The 27,505-nt window shown below is 48.7% G+C and overlaps 1 protein-coding gene across 1 annotated transcript; it reads right to left on the reverse strand.

Annotated features, from left to right (window-relative positions):
- Window positions 1-994: 994 nt before the first annotated feature.
- VAX2 (ventral anterior homeobox 2) lies at window positions 995-27,354 on the reverse strand (the record flags this gene model as incomplete). Its single annotated transcript, XM_081101549.1, has 3 exons — window positions 995-1,405; window positions 9,305-9,492; window positions 27,123-27,354. 3 exons carry the CDS (start codon window positions 27,352-27,354, stop codon window positions 995-997), a joined length of 831 nt encoding a protein of 276 aa, XP_080957675.1.
- Between the last annotated feature and the right edge of the window lie 151 nt (window positions 27,355-27,505).

Here is a 27,505-nt window from a genome sequence, read left to right on the forward strand (position 1 = left end):
CCCATTTTAGGGTCCCTCTCTCACCAATTCCCATTCTTTCAAAGAACTCTCTTGGGCTGGGGCAGGGATGGGGGCGACCATGACGGGCTAGCAGGGGGAGCCCTTTGTGGTGACGGACAGTTCCTATTGCTGATTTCAGTGGTGGTCCATGAATCTTACACGAGTGATGAAATGACGTGGAACGGTGCACGCACGGTACCAACGTCAATGTTCTGGTTTTGATGGTTTACCGTAGTTACGGAAGGAAGATGCGACCATTGGGGAAACTGAGTGAAGGGTACAAGGAGTTTTCTGGACTATCTTTGCCACTTCCCATAAATCTACAATTACTGCAAAATACTAAAAAGTTAAGTGAAAGTTTCTTAAAGATACTCATATTGCTGTGTCTGTGGTGGGTGGGCCTTTTCAAGCAGGTGGGGTCTCACCTGGGCTTACCTCTGATCCCCTCTCGCAGGCTCTCTGGATCCACCCTTTCAAAGGATTTAGCATCTCCTCCCTCACATATTTTTATGTTTGAAAGAGGATTTTGCAAAGGGCACGCTGAACGGGGGGTGGGGGGGGGGGTGGGGGGTGGGGGGGGGGAAGCGTGGCTGCTGCTACCCTGGGCGTGGGAGTGCCGGGGTGGGCGCTCTAGTTGGGGGTGGGAGCCAGGGAGCCGGATCCCCCAAAACCGTGAACATGGCCCCAGTTTCTGCCCCTCCCAGGAGAGAGCCCCCCTCCACCTCAGCCAAGAGAGGGACAGAGGGGGTCGGGGGGCAGGTGCTGTGGGGACTCTGTTTCCCTTCGTCATTGTTTTGCTTTTATTTCAGTGAGAGGCACACGCACACGGCACTCACACACAGAGCTGCGCGCCCCAGGCTGCCTGGTCCTGGTCCAGAGTCTCTGGCAGGGGCGGGGGGTGGGGGTGGGGGGGAGGACGCGTGGCTGCCCACCCCCAGGGGCCTGGGAGGCGGGTGGTGCAGTGCCTGGGGCAGAGTGTCGCAGGGGTGGGGGCTTAAGCGCTGGCCTTCTTGGCGCCCCGGGGGCTGCAGGGCGGGCTGTAGGGCGCGAAGGCCGAGGAGCCCAGGTCGCAGCCGGCGGGCAGGTCCAGGAGCGGGGCGGCCGGGAAGCAGAGCGCCGGGGGCAGGGACGCGGGGGCCGAGCCCAGCGGGGTGAGGCGCGGGGAGGAGTTCCTGGGGTCGCCCAAGGCGGTGCCCCTGTGGCCGGCGGGCAGGCCCAGCAGGCCGGGCGGCAGGGCCAGGAGGCCGGGCGCCCTGGGCGCGGACAGCAGCCGGCCCCGCTCCAGCAGCCGCAGGACGCTCGAGGTGGCGAAGGCTTCGGACGCCGAGGAGGACGCCCGCTGCTCCAGGTCTCTGCTCTGGTCTTTCTTCTGCTTGGTGCGGCGGTTCTGGAACCAGACCTTCACCTTGTGGGGGGACAAGTGCCAGGAAGGGAGAGGGGACAGGCAAGGCCAAGGGGGCAGGGGGGAGAAAAGGAGAGGGGTGCAGGGGTGTGGGAGTGGGGGAGCAGGGGTGGAGTGAGAGGGGGAAGAAGAGCATTCAGAGTGTCAGTAAGGTCTTCCCCCAACCAGCCTGCTCTGGGTGAACTGATCAGGGCCCCTGGCCCCCAAATCATCGGCCCCCCTTCACTGCTAGCTGACTGCGGCCTGGGATGGAGGAATGGATTGGCAGATGCAGGGTGGAGTTTGGAGGCACAAATGAAGTTCCCCTCTTGGTTCAACACGTCTTCCACTCTTGGCCAAGGGCATGGTTTCAGTCATTGATGTGCTAGGAATTCCCAACTTGAGATCCAGGCCATTATCCACCTGCCTGTTAAACTCCACATGGACATCCCTGGCTGGTGTGGCTCAGTTAGTTGGGTGTCGTCCTGTGCACCTGAAGGGTTGCCGGTTCGATTCCCAGTCAGAGCACATGCCCAGGTTGCGGGCTTGATCCCTGGTAGAGGGGGTGTGCAGGAGGCAGCCCATCCGTGTTTCACTCTCGCATTGATGTTTCTCTCCCTCTCCCTCTCCCTTCCTCACTCTGTAAAAATCAATTTAAAAAATCTTTTTAAAAAATATGTTTTTATTGATTTCAGAGAGGAAGAAAGAGGGAGAAACATCGATGATGTGAGAGAATCATTGGTTGGCTGCCTCCTGCATGCCCCCCACTAGGGATTGAGCCTGCAACCCAGGCCCTGACCGGGAATCGAACCCTGACCTCCTGGTTCATAGGTCTATGCTCTTCCACTGAGCTACACCAACTAGGCAATAAAAAAATCTTTAAAAAATAAAAATAAACTGCACGTGTACAGACCCAGCTCAGACCCACTCCCCCACACAGAGACCTCTCCCCACCTCCCCCAGCGCAGGCCCCTCTCTCTCCTTGCCCCCTCGCCTGGACTGTGGCAGCATCTCTCCAGCAATGCCTGTCAACTCTGGCCACCCATGAGAGCCAGCTGGGGGGCCTAACTCATTCCTAACCTCAGACCAATCCACCTTAATGGGAGTGGCTGGACCCTGACACCAGGTGATCCCAAGGTAAGAGAACCACTATTTAAGGATCTCTGTGCCTCACATCCAAGCCTTAACATTTGCAGGTCGGGGAGCAAGAAACTGGAAGGCTCTGGCTCATGGCCTGCCTTGGCTCTGACCTGCACGTGTGTGGGCACCCCAGCCTTTTCTCATTCTGCAAACAGCTCCCATTGGCCACTTCATGGGCTGAGGCTTTTGAATAATGGCTGTGTGGTCTGCCCTGCAGAAGGCTGATGTGGGCAGAGGCCCAGGCAGGTGCCAGGTGCCAGAAGTGGGGTTTGCAGGGAATTCTGGAATCTTGGACACCTGGGGTGTGGTCTAGAAGGTGAGCACAGACTCCTCGTGGTGGGCAGGACCCCTTGGCCTTGCAGAATCCTCACGCCAGGGGAGGGGCATGGCCAGAGGAGAGCCAAAGTGGGGCCCTCCAAGGTGTGGTGCTAGGGCAGGGCTAGTTGCTCAGTCTGCAGATGGTCCCACCTCTCTGGTGTGGGCTCTGACACGGCCTCTGAAGTGAGTTCTCTAACCCAACCTGACCATCCCCTGTCTGAACCCATCACAGCCCCCTCTGACCCTATAACCTATAAAGGCTGGGCTTCTCAACATGATACCAAGTGGATTGGGTTGAGTTTCGATAACCAAAAGTGACCAGAGACTTACAGGATCTACTTGGGACTGCTTGCTTTACTCACTCACTCACACATTCATTCAACTGGTAAGTATTGAGTGCCTGCTGTGTGCCAGGCACTGTTCCAGGCTGGGGAACTGGCAGTGAACAAAGCAGAGCGAATCCTGCTGTGTGGACTAGATGGTGTAGACGGGAGACAGAAGCTAAACAACAAATAAAAACATGACTATCAGGTGGCAATAGTGCTTCGAGCAGGTCTCTCAAATTCCTGGGGGTGAAGAATGACTTTAAATTTTCTAATTTGTCTTGGACCAATTCTTTTGTAAAATACAATTATAGTGAATTACTAGAAAAGTTGCTATATAATATCTCAGTACTCTCTGTTTCTGGACAGATGACAGTGCAAGGCTGGCAGCGGCCCCAGGACCACACTATGGGCGGCACTACTTTGGAGAAGGGTGGCAGGATAAGGGGGAAGAGACAGGGAAGGTGACAGTTTTGTTTGTTTGTTTGTTTTGTTAATTTTCACCCGAGGATATTGTTCCATTGATTTTTAGAGAGAGTGGAAGGGAATAGGAGAGACAGAAAGGCAACACACACACACACACACACACACACACACACACACACACACAACACAGGGCAGAGGCAACACATTGATTGGTTGCCTCTGCCCTTACCAGAGCTGGGGATCCAGCCTGCAACCGAGGTATGTGCCCTTGACTGGAATCGAACCCAGAACCCCTTAGTCCACAGGCCAATACTCTGCCCACTGAGCCAAACTGGCTAGGGTGGGAGATGATTTTCTTAGCGGACTGGCAAATACAGCTTCTCTGAAGAGGTGACATTTGAAGGAGATACCAGTAAGGAAAGGCCAAGGGAGATGACCAAGGCTGGTGAAGGAAGTGGGTGGAAAGAAGAAAACCCTTTTATCTTCGTCATTCCCAAATTCCGTTGTTCCATGAAGCAGTCCCACCAGATGCTGGGGGCCTGGGACTCTGCATGTTGAGCATACTCCCCCACACATCCTAGCTTCTCTGCCTGGCTAGTACCTACTTTCTTAGGACTCAGGCCCAGGCACCACGCCAACAACCTGGAGCCTCAATTTCTCATCTTTAAAATGAGGACAAAGACACCCGGGCTGTTGCAGGGATCGAATAAGGAACTCCAAGCAGAGGGCTTTGCCTCATTAATATTTCCCATTTATTTTTAGAGAGAATGGAAGGGATGGAGAGAGAGAAACATCGATTTGAGAGAGACACACCGATTGGTTGCCTTTTACACACACTGGACCCAGGCCGGGGATGAAGCCAGCAACTGACTTCTTGTCCTTGACTGGAATCAAACCTGGGACCCTTTAGTCCTCGAGCTGACGCTCTATCCACTGAACCAAACCAGCTAGGGCAATGGTATTTATTATTTTAGGCTCTGTGGGGTGATTCTAATGCTGCAAACAGTGAAGGTGGGTGCTGGAGCTGAGAAAATGGGAGTGAGAAGACCTGCCTGTCTACTTCCCACCATCAATCCCACGGTCCCTAAGGGATTCATTCATAAGGCTCAGGGAACAAGGGACAAACTGAGTGAGGGACAGGCTCTGAGCCTCTGAACTATTCCCTCCTCCTCCAGAAAGCCTCCAGTTTCACCTGAGGGTCACTCTCTTCCCAGGATTAAATTCGAGGTTACTAGTTCTTTAAGGCTCAGTTCAGTTGCACGCTCCCAGGGGCACAGGTCGCATTCTGAAGCCCAGTGCACTTCCTGGGGCGTTGCCCTCCCCTTGTCTCCCTGAGTCTGCTGTGGTCTCCCTGGGGCTGCCACCTGGCTTCTTCCCTTTCCTGGCTCATCTGCAACTCAGTGAATGCTTGGTAGCTTCACCCCGACCCCTTGTGGGACTCCGCTGTGACCCATGGCTGCACATCAGGGGAGGGATGTGGTTTCCACTTGGCTGCCAAGACTGGGGAGGCATTTTCCGGAAGTTCATCCATCAAACTTCTTCAGGCTCAGGCATGGTCAGTGTTAAATTCCAAGACCCATTGTGTGGGCCGCCTGGGTCCAGTGCATGTGGGAAGTGACATTAATAATATTTAAGAGGTGCTTCCTCTGACTGTGGGCACGGACTTAACCTGAGATGAATGGAACCTGTGTATCTGAGTGGCCCTGGTTTTTGTAACCTGGACCAGGAGGGTACCACCTATTCTGCTGTTCTGGAGAAGGATCTGGGGCAGAGCGATGGGCACAAGGCTGAGGGCAATTGCTGGAGGGCCAGGGCCGCTCTTATCCAAGCGAGGTGGGGATCATGTCAGCACTGGGACTTGGCAGTTGGTCCTCAGCCTGGCACCTGGTCCCTGGTCCTGAAAATGTCCCCCAGACTCGCCGAGTGAGGGGAGCCCTGGAGCCAGCCGCTCACCTTCCTTTCCTCCACAGCAACATTCTTCTGTTCTTGTTTCCTGCTCTGACCCTGGTACTCTGGCCATTCATTCACACAACACATACATAGCAAGCGTCTGATATATGCTGGGAAGACAAGAATGAATAAAACTCTATCTCTACCCACTTGGGTCTCAGACACCAGCAGTGGGAGAGATGGACAGGGCAGCAGTGCTATGACATGGTATTCTGGTAGAGCAGCGAGTGACACGGTGAAGAAGACCCTGAGGCCAGGCAGCCTGGGTTCAATTCTGGTTCTTCCCTTAAGTAGTGGGATGACACGGGACAAGTTACCTCACCTCTCTGTGCCTTGGCAGCCCCATTGGCACATTCCTGTCCTTGGGAACTGCAAATGGTTGGTGCTCACCAGACCACACACACACACACACACACACACACACACAAATACCACACACACAAGTACCACACATACACACAAATACCACACACACATACACACACATACCACACACACACACACACACACAAATACCACACACACACACAAATACCACACACACACATACACACACAAGTACCACACATACACACAAATACCACACACACATACACACACAAGTACCACACACACACACAAATACCACACACACATATACACACGCACAAATACCACAAACACACACAAATACCACACACACACAAATACCACACACACACACACACACACAAATACCACACACACACACAAATACCACACACACACACACACACACGCACAAATACCACAAACACACACAAATACCACACACGCACAAATACCACACACACACACACACACACACACAAATACCACACACACACACACACACACAAGTACCACACATACACACAAATACCACACACACACACACACACACAAGTACCACACATACACACAAATACCACACACACGCACACACACACACACACACACACACTTTACAGGTCAAGCCATGGGGAAAGGTCTCTTGGGAGGAAGTGAAGACGCCTTAGGGAAGGCTCTGACCTTCAAAGGCAGGAGACGCAGTGTGTAGGGGCAGGGCGGGGAGGATGAGGGCGGAGAGGAGCTGCTGCCCGGGACGTCTGGGGCGCCCTTGGACAGCGGAGTTTCGGGGGGAGTTTGGGGGCGAAATGAGGTGAAGCAGAGGGTGGTTAGGACAGAGAGGAGGGGCAGGTACTGGGGGTGACCGTGCCTAGACTTCAGGGTTTGAGGGTGTCCCCCGAGGCCCCCCAGAAACATGGGCTGGGCCCACTCACTGAAGCTCCCTCTGTGACCACAGCCTGGCTTTCCAGTTCCAGGCTGAGCCCAGCTGGAGGGAGGGCCCAGCTGGAAGAACGGCGGGCCCTCTGCGGGGTTGTTGGGGACGCTGCAGAGGCCTCTGGAGGAAAACCCGTCCAGGTGGAGGGGGCTCACCGATGCCTGCAGGACGTCAGCCCTGGCCAGCAGGCCCCGTCCTTCCTGCCTTTCCCTCATCGCGCTCTCTTCCCCACTCGGGGTTTACTCCGGGAGGACAGGGAAGTCCAGGAACATCTTACTGCCCCCTATGAGGGTGGACTGGACAGCATTCTGTTAGCGTGACTGGAGGAGCCGGAGGAATTCGTGTGAGGGAGGTGGTGCAATCCAGACTTAACCGCAGCACCTGGGGTGCCAGGGGCAGGACAGCAGCCAGCAGCACAGGCAGGGGCCTCACCACCCTCCCGCAGCCTTCCCCAGGAAGCGTACCCCTCCAGCCCACGGACTTCCTACTCCTCTCCTTCCTCTCTTCTCTCTATAAATCCTGCTTTGGCCTTGTTTGCAATACATCTGTTGACTGATCTCCCTTGTGTATGAGATTTAACTACTAGAGCTGAAGCTAAACAAAGGATCTCTGAGTCCCTCTCTGACAAGCTCCAGGTTGATTGCCCAGATTACACACAGCATAAAGATGCCAGGCTGCTGCCCTAACCGGTTTGGCTCAGTGGATAGAGCGTTGGCCTGCGGACTCAAGGGTCCCAGGTTCGATTCCGGCCAAGGGCATGTACCTTGGTTGCAGACACATACCCAGTGGGGAGTGTGCAGGAGGCAGCTGATCAATGTTTCTCTCTCATCGATGTTTCTAACTCTCTATCCCTCTCCCTGACTCTCTGTAAAAAAATCAATAAAATATATTAAAAAAAAAGAAAAAAGATGCCAGGCTGCTTCTCCCAACCCCAGCTCTAGAACTTACTTGTTGTATGACTCCGGGTATAATCTTTCCTTATCTGTAAAATGGGATAATACTGCCTGGCTGGCGTGGCTCAGTGGTTGAGAGTCAACCTATGAACCAGGAGGTCACAATTCCTGGTCAGGGCACATGCTCAGGTTGTGGGCTCCATCCCCAGTGGGAGGTGTGCAGGAGGCAGCCAATCAATGATTCTCTCTCATCATTGATGTTTCTATTTCTCTCTCCCTCTCCCTTCCTCTCTGAAATAAATATAAAAATATTTTAAAAAAATAAAAAGGGATAATACTGGTAGCTACATCAAAGGTTTGTTGGAAGGGATTCACGAATTAACATATCCAGAATTGTAACCACACAGAAACCTGATTTTCTTTAATCTGGCCTTTTATTTTGATGTTTTTCCTTTGCCTCAAACTGGCCTCACCTAGCACCTGACTCCCCACCCCTTGCTTAATCATCAAGCCCTCAGGACAATGAGGTCTGGTCAGCATCCAGGAACAAGGTCGTGGGTCTCCTGACTCCTGAGACAGTTTTCAATCAAACGAAACAGACTGTCTTGGCCTCAGCTGTGCTTTAGCTCTGGACCCGGGAAAGCGAAATGATCCCCATAACAAATCCTTGTGAAATTGGGCGGAACAACTCCAAGGCTGCCATCAGGACCAGATGCAATGATCAATCAGGCCCGCCCGAGCACCAGCTATCAGTGGAGGCCAGCACCCTAACTATGTTGTCACCATGACTAATATTTTTTCCACCCCCCGGAAGCCATCAGAGACCCAGGCCTTGGAACACAGCTACCTGTGACTCTGGGCATGGCTCCCTCTCCTTAACAAACCCTTACTTTCTTGGCTGAAAAAACAAACAAATAAACAAAAAGAAAACCTCACCACCATCAACTAAAAACCCATATCCAAAGCACTTAGAACAGTGCCTGGACACAAGTAAGTGCTCAGTAAGTATGGTTATTATTGTTGTTGTGTCACGACACGGCTCTATCGCCAGCTTGAAATGCCTCCACCCTCACAGGATAGGGACTCAGTTTACAAAAGCTTTGCCTTTGGGTTGAGCACACTATTGTTAAAATGCTATTTTTGGGTGAAGGGGGTATTCAGACCTCTTCTCTCTAGCAACAGATTCTGAGCCACACTGGGATGAAGGGAAGGTGATGGAGGGGAGGAAAAGGCCCAGAATGGGGAACTGAGGTCCCAATTGTGTAAAATCTCTCTCTCCCCAAACCCAACCCCTCACCATCCCTTTCTGCAAGCTTCTCTCACTTGCCAACATCCCCCTAAGCCACTCCCAGCATTAAGAGTGTCCCTCCCCCCAGGTTTCTCCCTGTTTCATCCAAATTGCCTGATGCATCATGAAGACCCTCACTGGCATATACCAATTCTCTCTTGTCAGCACTGGAATTATTTTCTCTGATTTTCCTGTAACGTTAAGCGTGCCCCTAATGCATGTCTGAACTCCACGGTTGGTTCTCACACTGAAGGAGTTCCCTGGCTGCCAGGCAGGGGTGCAGTGGCCCCGATACCCTCTTACCTGGGTCTCTGAGAGGTTCAGCTGGCAGGCCAGCTCAGTGCGCTCACGGCCCACCACATACTGGCAGCGCTGGAATTCCATCTCCAGGCGGTACAGCTGCTCGGCCGTGAAGGATGTGCGGGTCCGCTTGGGCCGGTCCAGGTCCAGGCCCTTGGGCAGGACAATTTCCCGGATGGTCCCTTTGGCATCTGCAGGAGCGGTGCAAGGAGGCAAGTTAGTTCACCAGTTAAGGAGTTAGGCCACCAATAAGCATCTTAATTACAGGGGAACTCCTTGGGCTGGGCCTGACTGCGTGACCTCTGACAAGTGGCCTGCCCTCTCTGGACCTAGCTTCCTTAGTCACCCAAGGTAGTATATTGTATCTAACGGTTATAGGTATGTGAATGGGCCTCAGTACAAACATCAGGTCATATATATATATATATATATATATATATATATATATATGCTTTTATTTATTTTAGAGAGAGAAGGAAGAGGGAGAGAGAGAGAGAGAGAGAGAGAGAGAGAGAGAGAGAGAAACATTGATGAGAGAGAAACATCGATCAACTGCCTCCTGCATGCCCCCAACTGGGGATTGAGCCCACAACCTGGGCATGTGCCCTGACCGGGAATCGAACTGGAAATCAGGTCTACTTTCATAGCGTGGACAGAAAGGATTCACTCTGACTCAGGCAGGATTCTGTTCCCTCAGCACAATGAGGAACAAATGGAAAGAGAGAGCAAGTCTTCAAGTGCAGAGGAGAAGATGGGTCCGCATTGGGTATGATCAATCAGGTAAGGCTGCTGGAGGAGGTGTCCAGAGCCAGATCCTGAGCCCTGTGTGTGTGCACATGTGTGAGCACTCTGCAAGACGCTCCTGGGTCCATGCAGGGGCAGCTGCTGTGACATAGAGGACAGCCTGGGGAGCTGGGGTCCCCAGGAGGAGCCCAAGGACCCTTGCCTCTACATCAAGCTGGGGTGCCTTGCAGACAGGGGCTGCTGCCACTCCCCAAGTACCTAGTTCTGAAGAGCAGGGCCACCCTCCTGGGCCCTCCATGTGGGGGTCTCCAATACTCTGGAGCCTACTTAGGAGAGGCTGAGAACTCTGCAGCCCACACTCACCTGATGGTCCCCCTTAAGGAGCTCAGTAACAGCAATAATGTTTTCCACAAAAGTCAAACGTTTTTTTTTTTTTTGGGGGGGGGGGGTGATTATATATATATATATAATCATGCTTAACTATAGGGACAGAGATGATCCACATTTGAACCATACACATGGATGGCTTGAAATCTAGTTATTAGAAAGTTTTATGTTAAAAATTAGAGTGTGGAATATGCAGCAGTGTATTCCGTAGGATTTACCAAACCACTCCCAACACATCCTATATAATAAAAGCCTAATATGCTAAGTGTTCAGTCATCCAGTCATCCGTTCAGCCAATCCAAGCGTAATATGCTAATGATATGCTAAGACCGCTCAACCACTCGCTATAATGTGCACCGACCACCAGGGGGAAGACGCTCTGACTGGGGTCCAGCTAATCGGGACTGGGCGAGACAGGCCGGACACGCCCAGGAGCCCTCCTGCGGTCCCTCTCCAACTGGCCAGCCTCCCACATCCCTCCGTGGCCAGATTGCCCTCTCGCAATCCGGGACCCCTGGAGGGATGTTGGAGAGCCAGTTTCAGCCTGATCCCGCAGGCCAGGCTGAGGGAACCCTCTGGTGCATGAATTCGTGCACTGGGCCTCTAATACTGTTGATAACAATAAAGCTAAGCTAACAGAAATTTTCCATTTCCTAAGAAGGTTAATGTCAGTGGGAAAACTTACCATCAAGGCAGCCTGATCAAGCATAGGCAGCCCTAGCCCAGGTCAAAACCCCCTGCACAGTGGCAGGAGCACCAGCCTCCGCAGGGGTGGGGAGTCCCTGCTTATGTTTTAGTCATGATAATGGCTGACACAATGCTTGCTCGGTGCCAGGTACTGTTTTAACCCTTTACCCTTCCAATAGCTCAGTGAAGTTGGAACTATTATTATCCCAACTTTACAGACGGGCAAATAAACACATTTTAAGTAGCTGACCCCAAGGTCCCACTGACATTGTTCAGTAAGTTTTAGAAACACCCTTATTTTACATTATGAATACCCTCTTTTAGTAAGCCTTAATGATTCAATCATAGGTCGTAATGAAGAGGACTGTGGTCACGGGTGAAAACGGAACCTTCTGGATGAGATCATGATCGCCCCGGAAGACATAGGGAAGGACCTGCATGTGGGATGTGTGACTGTCAGGAGGCTCCTTCTGAGCCACCGACGGCAGAGCTACCTTAGAATCCCTGCTCTAGAGGGTGAACCTGAGCCCTCTCCCCCCTCTCGCACCCTCCTCCTCACCGTAGGGTTTATGAGTTTGGTTCCTCCTGGCTCCTGCCAGGGCCAGTTCACTCCTCCAGGACGTGCTTTAGCGCCGCCTGGGCTCCGACTCACAAGTCCTATCCTGGATCTCAGAGGTTCTCTAGCACCTTTGGGCTCATAGTCAACTCTCAGGGAGAAGGCGAGTCTGGGTGGGGAGACACAGTCACTGCTGCAGAGGTGGCCCTCCCCCCCCCCCCCCCCCCCCGCTGGGCAGAGCATGACGGATGTGAGTCCTACTCTTGGAATATTGGTGGGAACCACAGGCCTTTTGGCACAACTCAAGCTTCCCCTCCCATTCCTTCTACAGCCCGAAAAGGTGCGGTCATACTTGTGACCCTGTTATGACCGGGTCCCACTATTTCCCGTTGGGAGCCCAGTCTGAGAGCTTCCTCACCACGCCTAAGGGACTCCATCTCCAAAGGCATTGATTTTCATTGAAAGTGTCGTGGGGTGTGGTGCTGGGAGCGTCACATCCTCTCCCCAGTAAGCCCACCCAGAGCTCACCCGAAGCTCTGAGCCTGTGCTCCTAACCACTGAGTCAAGTCTCCCGCCATCACCCCCACCCCTTCCAGCCATGGAAGAGCTAAGAGGAGCATTCCCACTCGGGGAACAGTCAAGGTCAGCCTCCCTCTCAGGGCCAGGGGAGGCAGGAACCATATAAGAAAGGCAACTCAGACTTGCCTGGTGGGTATCAAAACAGGCCATACAAATAAGTACAGGAAAAGATGCTCAACATTAATAGCCATCAGGGAAAGATGGATCAAAACCTCAGAAACATATATTAAAATAGGTAACAAAAAACACGGAGCGTGCCGAATGCTGGTGAGGATACAGAGAAACCCGAGCCCTCAGACATTGCTGGGGGGAGTATGAATGTTCAGCCACTCTGGAAACCAATCTGGCAGTTTCTTAAATAGTTAAACACATACTTACCATGGATCCCAGTGATCACACCCCTGAGCATTTATCCAGGAGAAACAAAAGCTTAGATTCACATCAAAACCTGTACATGATGCCCTGGCTGGGTGGCTCAGTTACTTAGAGCATCCTCCGGTACACCAAAAGGTTGCAGGTTCGATTCCCAGTCAGGGGGTATAGGGGAGGCAACCGATCAATGTTTCTCATATCAATGTTTCTCTCTCTCTCTCTCTCTCTCTCTCTCTCTCTCTCTCTCTCTCATCAGTAAAAAAATATATCCTCAGGGAGGATTTTAAAAAAAGCTAAATATGAATGTTCATAGCAGTTTTAGCTGTAGTAGTCCCCAAATAGAAAAAAACAGATGTCCCTTAGTAGGTGAGTGGTTAAACAAACTGTGGTATTGCTGCACCGTGGGACACTAGCCAGCAAGTGAAAGGAATGACTTTTGATAGACATGACAATTTGGACAAATCTCTAGGTCGTTATGCTAAGTGAGGAAAAAACCCCACAAGTCAGTTCCCAAGATTCTGTACTGTATGGTTCCATTTCTATAACATTATTAAAATGACAAAGTTATAGAGTGGCCCACAGATCCATGGCTGCCAGGGGGTTAGGTGAGGGAGGGTGTGACTATGAAGAGTTCTGTGAGGAAGCTTGATGGTGACTAATGGTTCTGTATCTTGATTGTGGTGGTAGTTACATGAATCTATAAATGCGATAAAATGTCATTTGACTATATATAAAGACAAAATATAAGTGCAGGCAAAAATGCGCAAAATCTGAGAAAGGTCTGTAGTCTAGTCCCGTGGTTGGCAAACTGCGGCTTGTGAGCCACATGCGGCTCTTTGGCCCCTTGAGTGTGGCTCTTCCTAAGCCTTAGGAGTACCCTAATTAAGTTAATAACAATGTACCTACCTATATAGTTTAAGTTTAAAAAATTTGGCTTTCGAAAGAAATTTCAATCGTTGTACTGTTGATATTGGCTCTGTTGACTAATGAGTTTGCCGACCACTGGCCTAGTCAATCATATTGTGCCATGTCAATTTCCTGAGTTTGATAATGTATTACAGATACATAAGACGTCAGCATTAGGAGAGACTAGTTGATGGATTCACAACAGTTCTCGGTACTATTTTTACTATCTTGAGAGTCTGAAGTTATTTCAAAATAAGACATGAACAATAACAGCAACAAAACACACCATGAAGCGAGAGTGATGTTCTGTCACCGAAATGGACAAATCCGTTAGAGCAGTGGTTCTCAACCTTCCTAATGCTGCGACCCTTTAATACAGCTCCTCATGTTGTGGTGACCCCCAATTTCATTGTTACAAATTGAACATAATTAAAGCATAGTGATTAATCACAAAAACAATATGTAATTATATATGTGTTTTCCGATGGTCTTAGGCGACCCCTGTGAAAGGGTCGTTCGACCCCCAAAGGGGTCGTGACCCACAGGTTGAGAACCACTGCGTTAGAGGAAAGAATGCAATAGTGTTTCCCAAAGTGCCTCTGCACCCCTGGTTTGTAAGATGATTTAAAATGGCATGTAAATAAACATTCATCATGTCAATAATTAAGCACTTATTTAACATTTGCTAGAGAAAGTTAAACCTATGATTTTATGTGCTTAGCATGAAGCTAAAGTAAGTATTAATTTTAAAATGTATTATGCTACAATATTAAGTACATAAATGGAACAGGAATATAACAGAAATGATGAAGATAGTATTCAAATGACTGAAAATTGTGAAACAATGGAATCAAGAGTACACAATTAGACCCATGTATATATAATGGTGGAATTTGGGGAAAGTTTGATAGATCAATAAGTGGAGTTAAGTAGATTGATGTCTATAAGTTATCTGTTTGGAATAAAATAAAATATAATATTCCTGTCTCATCATACAAAACAATAAGTTTCAAATGAATTAACAAAGCATAGCCTAGGAAATGATAAAGGCACTAAAATATATATAGGAAAGTATTTTTATAATTCTAAGCTTGCAAAGAGCTTTCTAAGCAAAATACAAACCTGGAGGGAGCCGAACAGGAAAAACAAAGGATGCATTGGACCATATTAAAGCTAAAAACTGTTGTATGATCAAAGTGCCAGAACCCAGGCAAAATACCAAAAGCAAAAAAATCACCCCACACAGAATTGAAAAAAATACTTTTTAAAGAGTGAAGAAATAAAATCCAGAATATATAAAATGCAATTAAGATAAATTATTTTTTAAAAGGGAAAAAGTGTAGTAGACAAAATGCTCAAATACTTTATCTGGGCTATTCACAGGAAAAGATGCCAAATGGCCAATAAACATGGAAAGATAAGCACAGCTCCACAGAAATCGGGATAATCCAAGTTCAAGCAACAATGGAAACTGTGTCCCGAAGATCGGAAAGGCATTGAAAGGTGATTAACAAAGCAGTGATGCACCGTAGGGAATCCACACTCCCATTCACTGTGGGTAGCACCATGAACTGTCACAACCTTTTAAGGTTGCATTCGTCCAGATTAAGATGCACATAACGTTTGCCCCAACACTTTTTATTTTATTCAGAAAATCATAGATTCATGTGCTCCAAGGGATAGATAAAGATGTCTGCTGCAGCATTGTTCAAAATATTAAAACTTTGAAAGCATCCTCGATCTTCCCCACAAGACAAATGACTAAACAAATTATGGTAATTCATACTATACAATACCATGCAATTAGAATGAATAAGGCAATGTCTATATTAACTGCCATTAAGTGAAAGAAAGTTATTGAACACTTGTGGTACTGTACTATATATTTACAACTATATATATTCAACTATTCAATATATATTTTTTATAAGCACCTACTATGTGCCAAATACTGTTATAGGGTCTGGGTATATAGAAATGAGCAAAATAAACAAGGTCCATGTTCCCACAGGCCTTGTACTGGGGAGAAAGACAGGTAATACATTTTTAAAACTAATATGTAAGGTAATGATAAATGCTGGGAAGGCAATAAAACAAGATAAGGTGATATTACTGACCCTCTCCAAATAACCAAAACTCAGTAACCATACCAGTAGTGTATATGTATGTTTGTGCATGTACATGTGCATATGCGTGTGCATGTTTGCTCTTTTCGCTAGGGTGGTCAGAGGAAGCCACTCATTACAGTCAAGTTAATGGGTAAATCATGAATGCTGCTCTCCAGTGTTTCCAACTCCTTCCTGGCACTTGGTAGGGCTGCACTAATGTTCTGAAATGACACATGACCATATGACTTGTTTTAGCCAGGAAAAAGGGCACGGACACTTTCGGTGAGGACTTTAAAAGCTGGTTGATAACCTGCCACACCCCTCCCCTTACTGTGATGGTCCTTGAAGCAGGAGCCAAGATGGAGATCCATCGGCCTGGGTTTCTGGGCACCAAGATGAGCCCTTCTTCACTTGTGATGGCCTTATCTTAGGAGAGAGAAATACAATTGTCTTTTGTTAAACTGCTGAGACGTTGGTTTGTCTCTGCAGTAAAATCTCGCCCATCCTTACTGACACAGCCTCCTTCTCCGAATCATTCCTTCTCTGGGTAGAGTTTGGGGGAAGCACCAGGAAGTAGGAAAAGCTTTCATTCCAGGGCCTCTTTGCAGGTAGGTGCTTGTTAGTGTGAAATGCATGAGTCTGAATGGAATGAGTCCTGAGTTTTGCTGCCCTTCAGCTCCTTAAAGAGGGCTGGGCCCTGTGGTACTGGAGAGGACGATTATGTCCAAGGAGCTTGTGCCCTGGGAGAGGTGGTGACCGCCTAATCAGAGTTAGCGAATGCGCCTGACCTCCAGGACCAAATAATACCCCCTTCTAGAACTCTCCTAAGTGATCACCTCAAAGCCCTACCTGACTTCATCCTCTAGCACCCACCTTTGCATGACAATCTGTTAATGTGCTGATTTTTAAAGCGTGATAAGGTCCTTCCAGCTTTAATCTGCAAATATAATGTAATTACTATACAAATTCCTTATGAAAAATTCATTCTCAAGTTTATTTGAAACATTGAAAATGAAAGAATAGTTAAGAAAAAGTGTTAAAGAATGAGGAGAAAATACTTGCTTATCACAAAGTGAAATAGATAACAAATCTAGAGCTACTAAAATGGTATGATGCTGGCACAAGAGTTATGAACCAAATCGATGCATAAATGAGGATCAGGTTTGTTATAAAGATGACATTTCAAATTAGTTGAAGGAAAGACAGAACTATTAAAGATGTGGCTTTTGGACAATCAGCTCATTATCTGGAATAAAGTAATTATTTCACACTACATGGAAAAATAAACACAAGATGGATCACAAATTTAAATGTAAAATATAAAGCTCTAAAGATTGAAAAACACCTTAAAATAATTTTTCAAAAGGAAAGCCATGATAGTTTTGAGTGCCTAGAAATAAAAGCCTCTGCAGGGTGAGAGGCAGTTACAAAACAAATGATAGCTTGGGATAAAATATTAATAATACATGCAAAACAGTCTTAATTTCTAGTACACCCACAGTCTCTATAGACAAACGAGCAAAGCCAAGCAGCCCAGTGGGAAACTGAGCAAATTACATGATGGGTTATTTAGAGAAGAGAAATGCAAACAGCTAAACATATAAAACATACTCAAGCTCAGAAGGAATTGGAGAAAATGAAAGTTACAACAGCAATAAGATACAATTTTTTTTTTTCAGATGCTATATCAGGTTGAGAAAATGGTGCTGGCAAAGGTGAGGGAAAATATAGTTTCTTTCAAGCTCTGTTATTAGGAATACAATTAAACACAATATGAGGGTTTTTTGGAGGGCAATTTCACATGCCTAACTCAATTAAAAAATGCATTAATTCTTTGTCCTAGAAATTTTATAGAGGTTTTTTACCCCCAGGGAAATATTAGTATACTTAGTAAAAGGCGAAAGATTTATGTGGTCTGAAGAGAAACCAGAGCATTATACTTAGATAAAGATAGTTCCACTGTTTGTAGCATAGTTTGTAAGAGAGAGAGAGAGAGAGAAAAGGAAAAAGCTAGCTGTTTATCAGTAGGAATATGTTAATGAAATCACAGTATAATCATGCGTTCGCTATTATGTAGATAGACATTAACAAGAAATAGGTACCTCTCCATATATTGACCCGGACAGGTGTCCATTATATACTGCTACATAAAAACAGGAAGTATGTATAAACCAATTTTTACAAAGAACAAAAAGTAAAACTAATCATTGTGTCTGTGCGTTTGCCTGTGTGTACGTGTGTGTGTGCGCGCACACACATGCGAGTACGCTTTTACCGACATAGGGTTAAGTCTGGCAGGATAAACACCTCTCTTTCCCATTTGCTCTGGAGAGTGGAAACTAGTCAGAGGGGTGAGATTTCTCCCTTCTTGCTTTGTGTACTTCTTTATTGTTTGGTTTGTTGCAAAGGCTAATAAAAATAAAATTTTAACAAAAATCTAAGATATGTATATATTATATATATAATATTATATATAATATATAATATGTTTAGTTTTGGTTGGAGAAAACCTTTCTAATTGAGAATTAAAATGCAGAAGCCCAAAAGGAAATGACCACTAGATGTGATTACAGTTTAAATTTTAATTCAGAAAAAATTCATAGCAAAGTTTTAAAAAAGATAAAAAAAATTCATAGCAAAGATTACAACTATAAGAAAACAATGAGCAAACCAATACAGAAATGGCTAAGTTCATGAATTTAAAAATTCACAGAATAGGAAATGAAAATGAAAAATAAGTATATTAAAATTACTTAACCTCATTTAAATTACTAATTTAACTTCATGCTAATAAAAATAATATTTTTTTTCACTTGAAAAGATCTTACTCTAAAAAATTGAGTATATCCTGGGATGGGAGGATGTGGAGAAATGGCAAATTTATATACAATTGCTGGGAGTATAAATTAGTACATTTTTGGCATTTGGAAATATCTATCGTATTTTTAAGCATCTATACTTGGATTTCAAATGTTCACTTCTAGGAATCTATCCTTTAATTATACTCATACCAGATATATTTGAAATTATATTTATTGAAAACATTTTACTATGAGAAAGTTTAAACATCTACAAAATTAGAGAGAACAGTATAATGAGCCCTGATATACATATCCTCTGACTTCAACAACTATAAACTCAGGAACAATCCTATTTCTTTTATAGCCCATAAGTTTAAGCAAATCCCAGACATCATATCATGTCATCTAGAAAATTTCTGTATGTATCTCTTAAACATAAGGTTCCTTTAAAAATAAAAGCACACAATTCTATTACTACAACCCCAAAATTAACAATTCCTTAATAGAAAATGTCCCACATATTTTCACATTTTCCAGATTGTTTCATAAATGAGACTTTTAACAACCATCTGTTCAAATAGGGAAACAAAGATGTTCACTGAAGCATTGTTTGTAATAGTGAAAGAGTAGAGCCAACCTAAATACCCATCAATAGGGAACTGTTTAAATAAATCATATCTGCATAATAAAATACTGTCCAGGTATTTTAAAAAATGAGACAATTCTATATGGAAAGATTTTCACGTATGTTTATTAAATGAAAAAAAGCAGTTTGCAAAAGAAATATTACCACTTTTGTAACATATAACTTTCATATTTTTTTTTTCAGTTACTAGGGAAAATTGGGAGGTTACATTTTGGGAATGGAATGCATTATATAGGGAAAATAAAGAACTTTCAACCTTCACATGATAGAGCAAAGCAGCATGGATTGGTTTTGTAATTAGAAAGTTACTTTAAACTTCAGGAAACAAAAGACATCAGAAAGAAAATTGAAAGACAGATGATAAACTCAAAAAAATTGAAACACATATTGAAAGCAATGAGCTAATACCCACAATACAGAGTTTTTGCAAATCAATAAAGAAAGGGATATTTGAAAATTAAAACTGGTCAAAGGAAATGAATTAATAGATAACGGCAGAAGAAATACAACTGGCCAATAAACATGAAAAGAAAATAAAGAAACAATAACCAAATAAATAAAATGCCAGCAAGGTACTACTTATTACGTATAAGATTGACAAAGATTATATATATGTCCAATGTGGGGAGAGGGCAAAGGTGGGGTTATAAATTGCTAAGCATTTTTTTTGAAGAGCAATTTGACAATAGCTATCAAGATATAAAGGGTAAACTGTGGTGGTAAGATTTGGAGATACAAGCACTGCTTGGGGAGGGGGGGGTACAATCTGTGGAGGGAAATTTGGCATTATCTTCCAAACACAGGTAGCAATGACCAAGGAGCAAATTTATTTATTGCAGCAGTGTATATAATAGCAACAAATAAGAAAAAATACATGTCTACCAATAGGGTATTTGTTCTATAACATACATTATGGTCCATCCAATCTATTTACCAATAAATGGAATACTATGCATATGTAAAAAACAACACGTAATAAATTATTTACATCTCAAGATACACTGTTAAGTGAAAATAGTAAAGTGCGGAGAAATATAGAGATGTTACCATATGAGTAAAAAATAAAAGCAAGAAAAAAGACTATAGCAGTGATGTGCATAATCATAACAATTATTTGAAAGGACATATTAGAAAAAAAGGGGAGACCACTTCCAGCTCTGTGAGCACCTGATGAGGATGGGGCCGGGAAAGAGATCTTTCACACTGTGTGTGCTTAAACCAACAACTTATTGATCACATGGATTACTGTTTTAAAATGAAAGGAAACACGCTTTTTATTTAAAGAAAAAAAACACACGAAAATTTCAAGCAGCAATTCCACTGCTAGAAATTACTCTTTGGAAATAGTCAGAGAAGTGGGCAAAATAGTCAGTGTTTATATTTGGGGGAAACAACCGGAACATCCACCAGAGGCAAGGAGAATTTCGCTTCCCCAACCAAAGGAAGCGGTGAAAGGTTTGAGCCTGAAAAAATAACCCTTGCAGATTAAATTCTTTAAAAAGGTAAACTGCGAAACACATTCTGTAAAATGTTCCACTTTGCTAATGTTTGTATATGAAAATGGGAAAATCTCCTGGAAGAATACACCTGAAACTGGAGGGGCGGGGAGTGCATTTAGGAGCCTTCTCCCGCTTTAAATCCTCTCTCCATCTGCAAGTGTGGCCCTGCCAGGCTGGGTCCTCCGGGCGTCCTCCATCCTCCACCCTGACTCCCCAAGCTCACGGGTGGGCGAGGTGGGCAGCGGGTGTAGTAAAATTCAGAACACCCCCTGGCTTTAATTTACCCGCTAGTTTCAAGTTCCAGCGGAGGATGAGTGTGAATTCGGTGGGGAGGTTCAGGCAGATGTACCTGGTTACTTCTCGCACTGCCCTGGCTGGCTTTGCGGGTGGAACCGCACACGCAGCAGCCACCAGGACTGGAGACTCACTACTGACAATGCTGCCCTTCCCAGGACCTGCGCTTCCCGGACCTTCGGCTCCAGCCCCGTGGGCCTCTAGGCGGCCACTCCGGCCCTAGTACCAGTAAAAGAACCACATTTGAGGCTTTCCCGATTTTATTCTCAGTGGTTCCCAAAAGTGAGGATTGCAGGGAATTCCAAAAATATGGCATTATCACCTTTAGATTGTAATTATTCTGTGTTCTGGCATCATCATCATTTCGTATTAGGAACGACATTTTGATGTTGAAAAATAAGGAGGTCATCTTAGAACAGATGTTCCTGGGGGCGGCGGGGGCGGGGTGCTAAAGCCTTCTATTTAGTGAAATATGCGCGATGCTGCTGGCAATGTCTCCTTTCATTCATTCGACAAATATTTACTGAGCGCCTACTGTGAGCGATTGCGTGGGGACACATCCTTGCCTTCGTATCAGTCTCTTGATTGGTAAGCCATGCCTGGTTGGTGGGCACATAGTATGTACTGGCTAATGTTGTGGAACGAATCAAAAAGCAAGCTAGCCAGCGAAGGGGAGAACTTAGAGAGGTGATTGGAGGGTCTGACCCCACCCTCACCCTCCCTTCCTTGCTCTCAGCCCTGGCTGTTCTGGGTCCCACCACCCCTCGGCTTAGTAGGCCAGATGGGTCCTGACGCTGCCCCATCTTTTACAGTGTCCAAGGGTATCTTGGTTCCCCCGCTTGAGACCTTCCAACCTCTTTCTTGGATGGGTGGGGGGGAGGCAACCAGGCTGGAGACCGCCCTGGGGCCCAGGGATTCCTGGGCAGGCCCACTCAGCCTCCCTGTCCCCTCTTAGAGTTGCTCAAACTGAGGTAAGAGACACTGCCATGCCCTACAGCTTCCCAAGCCCATCTTCATTTTGTATTAGCCAAACAGGACACTGAAGGCAAAATTCATGCACTTCCCACGCCCCCACCCACTGAAAATACAAATCAAGGAAATTTGGCAAACAGAGTGGGGAGCTTAGGGCTACTAAGGCCCCAGCTCCAGTAGAGGGTAATTGAGGAAACGACATAGAGCCACTAAGACCCTTAGACGCCTTCTCTCCCTACAGGTGATGAGCAGAGGGTGAAAACTCAAATTTGTTTGTCAGCTTAGGCCCAGGGAAGAGAGAGAGAGAGAGAGAGAGAGAGAGAGAGAGAGAGAGAGAGAGAGAGAGAGAGAGAGAGGCAGTAGTGGGTCCAGGGCCTCCTAATCCAAGTGTCCACCCAGGGCGGTGGAACTAGCATGAGAACACAAGGAGTGGCCCAAGGCCCAGAACAGTTCCTTGATAATGAAAACATTCTATCTACACAGACACACCACTTCAGACAATACATTTGGTTGCTGGTCTGTTTATGTGTGCAAGTGTGTGTGTGTGCGCGCGCGCACGTGTGTGTGCGCACGTGTGTGTGCGTGTGTGTGTGTGTGCGTGTGTGTGTGTGGAGGGGGTGGTTTCAACAGCATATACACTCAGTGCCAGATTACTATGACCACCCCATCAGAACAATGAAGCGAATTAGTTATGCAAATAATAATAATAATAGAATCTTGAGAGTATTTGCTCAGGAAGTTTTCAATATTCAGTATTTTTGGAAGTGTCAATGAAGTACTGATGGGGTGTTCATAATAATCTGGCCACTCAGTGTGTATATAAAGGGAAAATAAAGACCAAAAGGATAGAACCCAGTATAGTCCCTCAGTGAGAATGTGGGCCCTTCTGCCAAACGCAAACAAAGCAAAAGGAAAAACATAATAAACAAAATAAAGCAATCCCAGGAAAATAAAAAACTCTAACTCTCACAAACCCCAAAACTAAAAATTAAAATAAAAACCCAAAGTGTAGTCTCTGCATGAACCATTTAAACATTGCAGCGGCTGCCTGGGGCGCTGGCCCTGGCTTATCTGTGTGCCCTTGTTGGTGAGTCCTTCGGAGAGTCCGGGAGCCCCTCGGTGCAGCGGCTGTTGTGAGTCCGAGCACATAGCAAGGGGACGCTGGTGAGCTTAGTACAGACTTGGCTGCGGGTGGAGGGAGTCCCAGCTCAAGCCCTGAAGCCAGGCACCTGCCGGGCGTCTTCAGCGGCGTCTGTAGCATCCAAGGTCCTGCTGGCTCGCCATTCTGCCGTCGGTAAATGCTCCGAGGTGCGTGATCTGGAGCACGGATCCAGCACTGTCCCCGGAATCTCAGTGGGGCCGGGCCCCATTAAGATCAATGCCCGCTTTCCCCACATTCACACCACAGCGGGACTTGCGTCCCGGCGCTGCCCGTGGCCCTGGCCTTCCTGCGCCTCCCCGTCCCCAGCCACAGAGCTGCGCGTATCCATCCGGCTCCCCAGTGAGAGCAGTTCGGCTAGTGGGTGGTGGGGTTGGGGCGGGGTGGCTGGCAGACACTCACTCAGTCGCGGGGTCCCGCAGTTTCCCTGTCCTCCTCCTCCCAGTCGGGGTGCTGAGCCAGGCGGGAGCGCCTCGGGTCTCGGCCGAGGGAGCGCTCTTAGGGCAGCCGCTGAGTCCTATCCCATGGGGCCAAGGTGGCAGCACAGAGCTGCGGGCGGAGGGTGCAGCCGGCAGGACTGGCTTTTTGAGACTCAGGGGATCGCTTCGGTGAGTAGGGACCGACACCAGGCTTTGTTTCGGTGACGCTGGCACGCGGCCATTCCAGGCTCTATCCAGGCGGGCTGTGGAATTCATCTGGGGGCTGACCTGGGACTCACGTGGGCGCATCTGAGTGCGGTGCGAGCCTAGATGGTGAGGTTGCAGGGAGTTTCGGGTGAGAGTTGCCCCACTTCTTGTGACTGCGGGGGATCCCGGGTCCACTGAAAAGGCCTTTGCACCGGGCCCCTTGCGGTTTAGGCCCCGCAGGAGGCAGCCCGTCTCCAGCCCAGGGTTGGCGCGCCCTTAGCAAATATGAAACAAAAGGATCCCCATCCCTACCCCTCAGCAGACGCGGGAGGGGGTGGGGGGGGGTGGGGGGGAGAAGGCCGTTCACACAGAGATGTAGGGAGCCCTGCAGAGCTGTAGGGTCCCTGGGGAAGCCTGGCTGTGTGGGCAGCGGGCGTGCCGGGTTCCTGTTGTGTGCACACACGTTATCCCAGCAGCCTTGTTTGTCCCTGGTGAGGCATAAAGCCGCCTCCATTTTGAGGCGGGGGAAGCAGGAAGGTCCCTCTCCGTGTCTCCGGACCCGCTTTCCCCAGAGGCAGCCAGAAGCTTGAGTGATTGGCTGAGCGAGGGTCCCTGGAGGGGTTTGGGGTCGGGGCTGCAAGCGTGGTCTGCAAGGGGTCCCCGATCCTCTCTACATCAGCCAGTTCTCCACCCCTTGGCTGCTCACCTCCAAACACTGTTGGGCCTGGGCAGAAAGGAGACGCTGCCGGAACAGCTGATGAGTTGGGGGAAGCCTCGAAGGAAGGAAACCCTTTACCAGAAGTAGTTCGTGGGTCATCTCCCGGCTTCCCATTTTTCACTCCACGGAACATTTCTGCAGATTCTGCTGCGTGTTTGCAGTTTTATGGACATCACTCTGACCCTTAGCACAGCCCTTCAAGGTAAGCGCTAAGGGTCTCTTTGTTCAGATGAGGAAACTGAGGTATGAAGGGGCTAAGAAACTGGTTCAAGTTCAAAAGGCTGTAAGGCTAGTATTACAAGCCAACTTCTCTTAATTCCAGCACCCCCGCTTACTCCCCTGTGTCATGGGACTTCCCCAAAAGATTTGCTACCTTGGGATGGGGAACCTCAGGGGAGCAAGTGCAGAGCGGAGAAGGGGGAGAAAGAAAGGAAAGCCAAGAGAGGATGGGCTCTTTCCCAGAATCCTCGGCCCACCAGCATCCTGAAGGCTATGATGGTAAATGCCTCCAATCTGACCTTCTTTTGGTTTCCTCGAAAGCAGTGGTTCTCAACCTTGGCTGAAATTCTGTTTCTTTGTTATGGGGTGGGGCCACAACATTAGTAACAGAAACAGAATTTCCGGAGGATGAGGCCCAGAAATCAGGACTTTAAAAAGATTCCCAGGTGATTCTAATGTGCAGCCAAGGTTGAGAACCACTGCTCTAAAGATGCTTAGGATGTGTCAAGGGCAAAATGTACCCTCTGCTTAGAGCATATGGAGGGACATTCATCTTGGGGCTAAGACACCGCTGACTTCCCGGCACTAATGCTGAGCCTTATTTGTCAGAGCCTCTGCTCTGGGCCCCAGGAGGGCCTGGAGTGAGGCAGGTGACCCTGGCTAGGAGGGATTAGTGGTAAATGACCTACCGAGTATCTCAGGCCTATAATAACCTCCTTGTTACTAAACGGGAAAGGACAGAGGGATTTATGAGGGCGCTGTGTACCTTTCATTTCTTTTAGGTGTGTGAATACACATTCAATGGTATATTTCCAGTCTATTGTACAAATGTAATGGTATCGCTGTATGTGCATATATGCATTTATAAAAGTACACCCTGCCAATGCACAAAGTCCATCTCTGCCTGGATGTGGATTATTCCTAGCTTGGGTGTCTTGCACCCCACAGAACTCACAATTGTCCAGGCAGAGGAAATGCCCACCCATAGATGGGGTGTGAGATGGTGTCACTTGAGGGCCTTAATATGAGAGTATTGCACCCAGGATACCCCTCGGTCTATGGAATGGCATCCATCTGATTTAATCCCAGGTGTCCAATAGGTCCATACACCTGTTGGGATCCCGGCTGGATGGGGACGACACCCATGCCCTGTCCTGTAACTCAAGCCTGCCCCAAGAATGGCACTGGGTACCGCTTCTTTAGGGGATCAAACCTGATACCAGGAGTGTTTCCCAAGACCAGGGTCCCTTCACACTGGACTTTCTCCATGCTCTAGCCCTGCCCCCCATTCCCAGAGCCACCCAAACCCAGCAGCTGTGCTGTGTCTGTGTGTCTGTGTGTCTCTGTGTGTGTCTGTGTATGTGTGTGTCTGTGTGTGTCTGTGTGTGTGTGTGGGGGGGGGGTGGTTAACTAGGCCCAGGTGTCCCAGGCTCTGTGTGGATAGCCCAGCTCAGATCAGACAAAACTCAGGATCCTGGGCCTGGAGCGACCTCTAGCTGGAGTCAGCTAGTTCCCCTCCCCAGGCAGTGGGCAGGTACACTCCAGAGGACCCCACAGGCGGGATGGTGGGCCAGGAAAATAGGGGCTGGACAAAGGCAGCAGAGGGATGCTAGGCCAGGGAGTTGGAGAAGGAAGCCAGGGGGAACCGTTACCCACAAATGGCCTCTTCTGGGCTGTGGGTTTCCGGTCCCGGGGGTTCTGAGATGCTGGGGAAAACAGACCTCAGGCTCTGACGGAGGCCTAGAAACCGGCTAACAGCCAGACGCCAGAATTCCCTTTCTTCTCTCATCTCTCTGGGCGAAGCCCGGGTCCGGCGAACGCTGGGCCTAGAATTTCGCTTGAGGCTGCCTGGAGGGTCGGAAGGCCAGGGAGAAGCTAGAGAGAGCTGGGACCTCGGGTGCAGCCCAGAGGCGCTTGCAGGAAGAGTGCCGAGAAGGCGAGCTCGGCAGGGAGAAATGGCCCGGAAAGAAGAGAGGAGGGAGAAGGGCGAGAGAAAGGGGCAGATTAGGCCCGGAAAGGGCCTCACGGACAGCGGCTGGGCCCAGGCGCCGTAAGGAAGTGGGAACCAAGAGAACGTAGCCCAGGCGGCCAAGCGCTGCGAGAGGCATCCCCAATCCTTGTGCCTCTCCTGGGGGCTACAGAGCGGTCTGCGTCGCTGGGGACGGGAAACAGGGCTGGGCGGGAGGCCGGGCAGCTGCCCTGCCGCCGAGCCGAGCCAAGCCGGGGCCTGTCCCCGCCCCGCGGCTCCGGGCTCCGACCCCTCCAGCCCTCACCCCGCTGAGCTGGGACGCTGTGCTCCGCACCTGCAGCGAGGAATGCAGGGTGGAGTCCACCCTCCCTCCTCTCTCTCTTCCATCCCGTCCGCCGCTTTGTCCCTTGCACTCCTGTCAATGTCCAGCGCACAACAGAAACTCGAAATAATATTTACTGACTGACGGAACGACTGACTGAATGTATGAATTGGGAGGGGGAGCCGGCGGGAAGTTCGGAGACCCCCGTCGAGGTAGGGTGGGGTCCGGTGGCCCAGGGCCGCGAGCTGTCCTCTTACCTCGCACCAGGATGCGGCGGCAGTGGTCTGCGTCCCCGATCCCGGGCTGCCCGTCGCTGTCGGCGCCGCTCTCCCTGGAACCCGCGGGGCTGGAGGTCCTGGCCCTGTTCTCTGGGCTGCGGCCGCCGGCATCGGCGCTCCGGGCCTCTGCTCTGCCGCGGTCCGCGCTGCGCCCGCCGCGTGACTCCCGGCGTGCGGGGCCACGGTCGCGCTCCGTGCCCCCATCGCCCATGCCGGCCGTCGCCGCCGCCTGCGCCACCGCTTGGCTGGCCCGGCCCCGGCTCGCTGCCCCTCGCGGGTCCCGCCCCGACTCCGACTCCTCCTCTGGTCCCGCCCCGCCCCGCCGGCTGCCCCGCCCCCTTCCAGCGGATTGGGCCCGGGTC

The sequence above is a fragment of the Myotis nattereri genome, assembly GCF_964212035.1.
Source record: "Myotis nattereri genome assembly, chromosome: 10".
In the NCBI taxonomy this organism is placed as follows: Eukaryota; Metazoa; Chordata; class Mammalia; order Chiroptera; family Vespertilionidae; genus Myotis; species Myotis nattereri.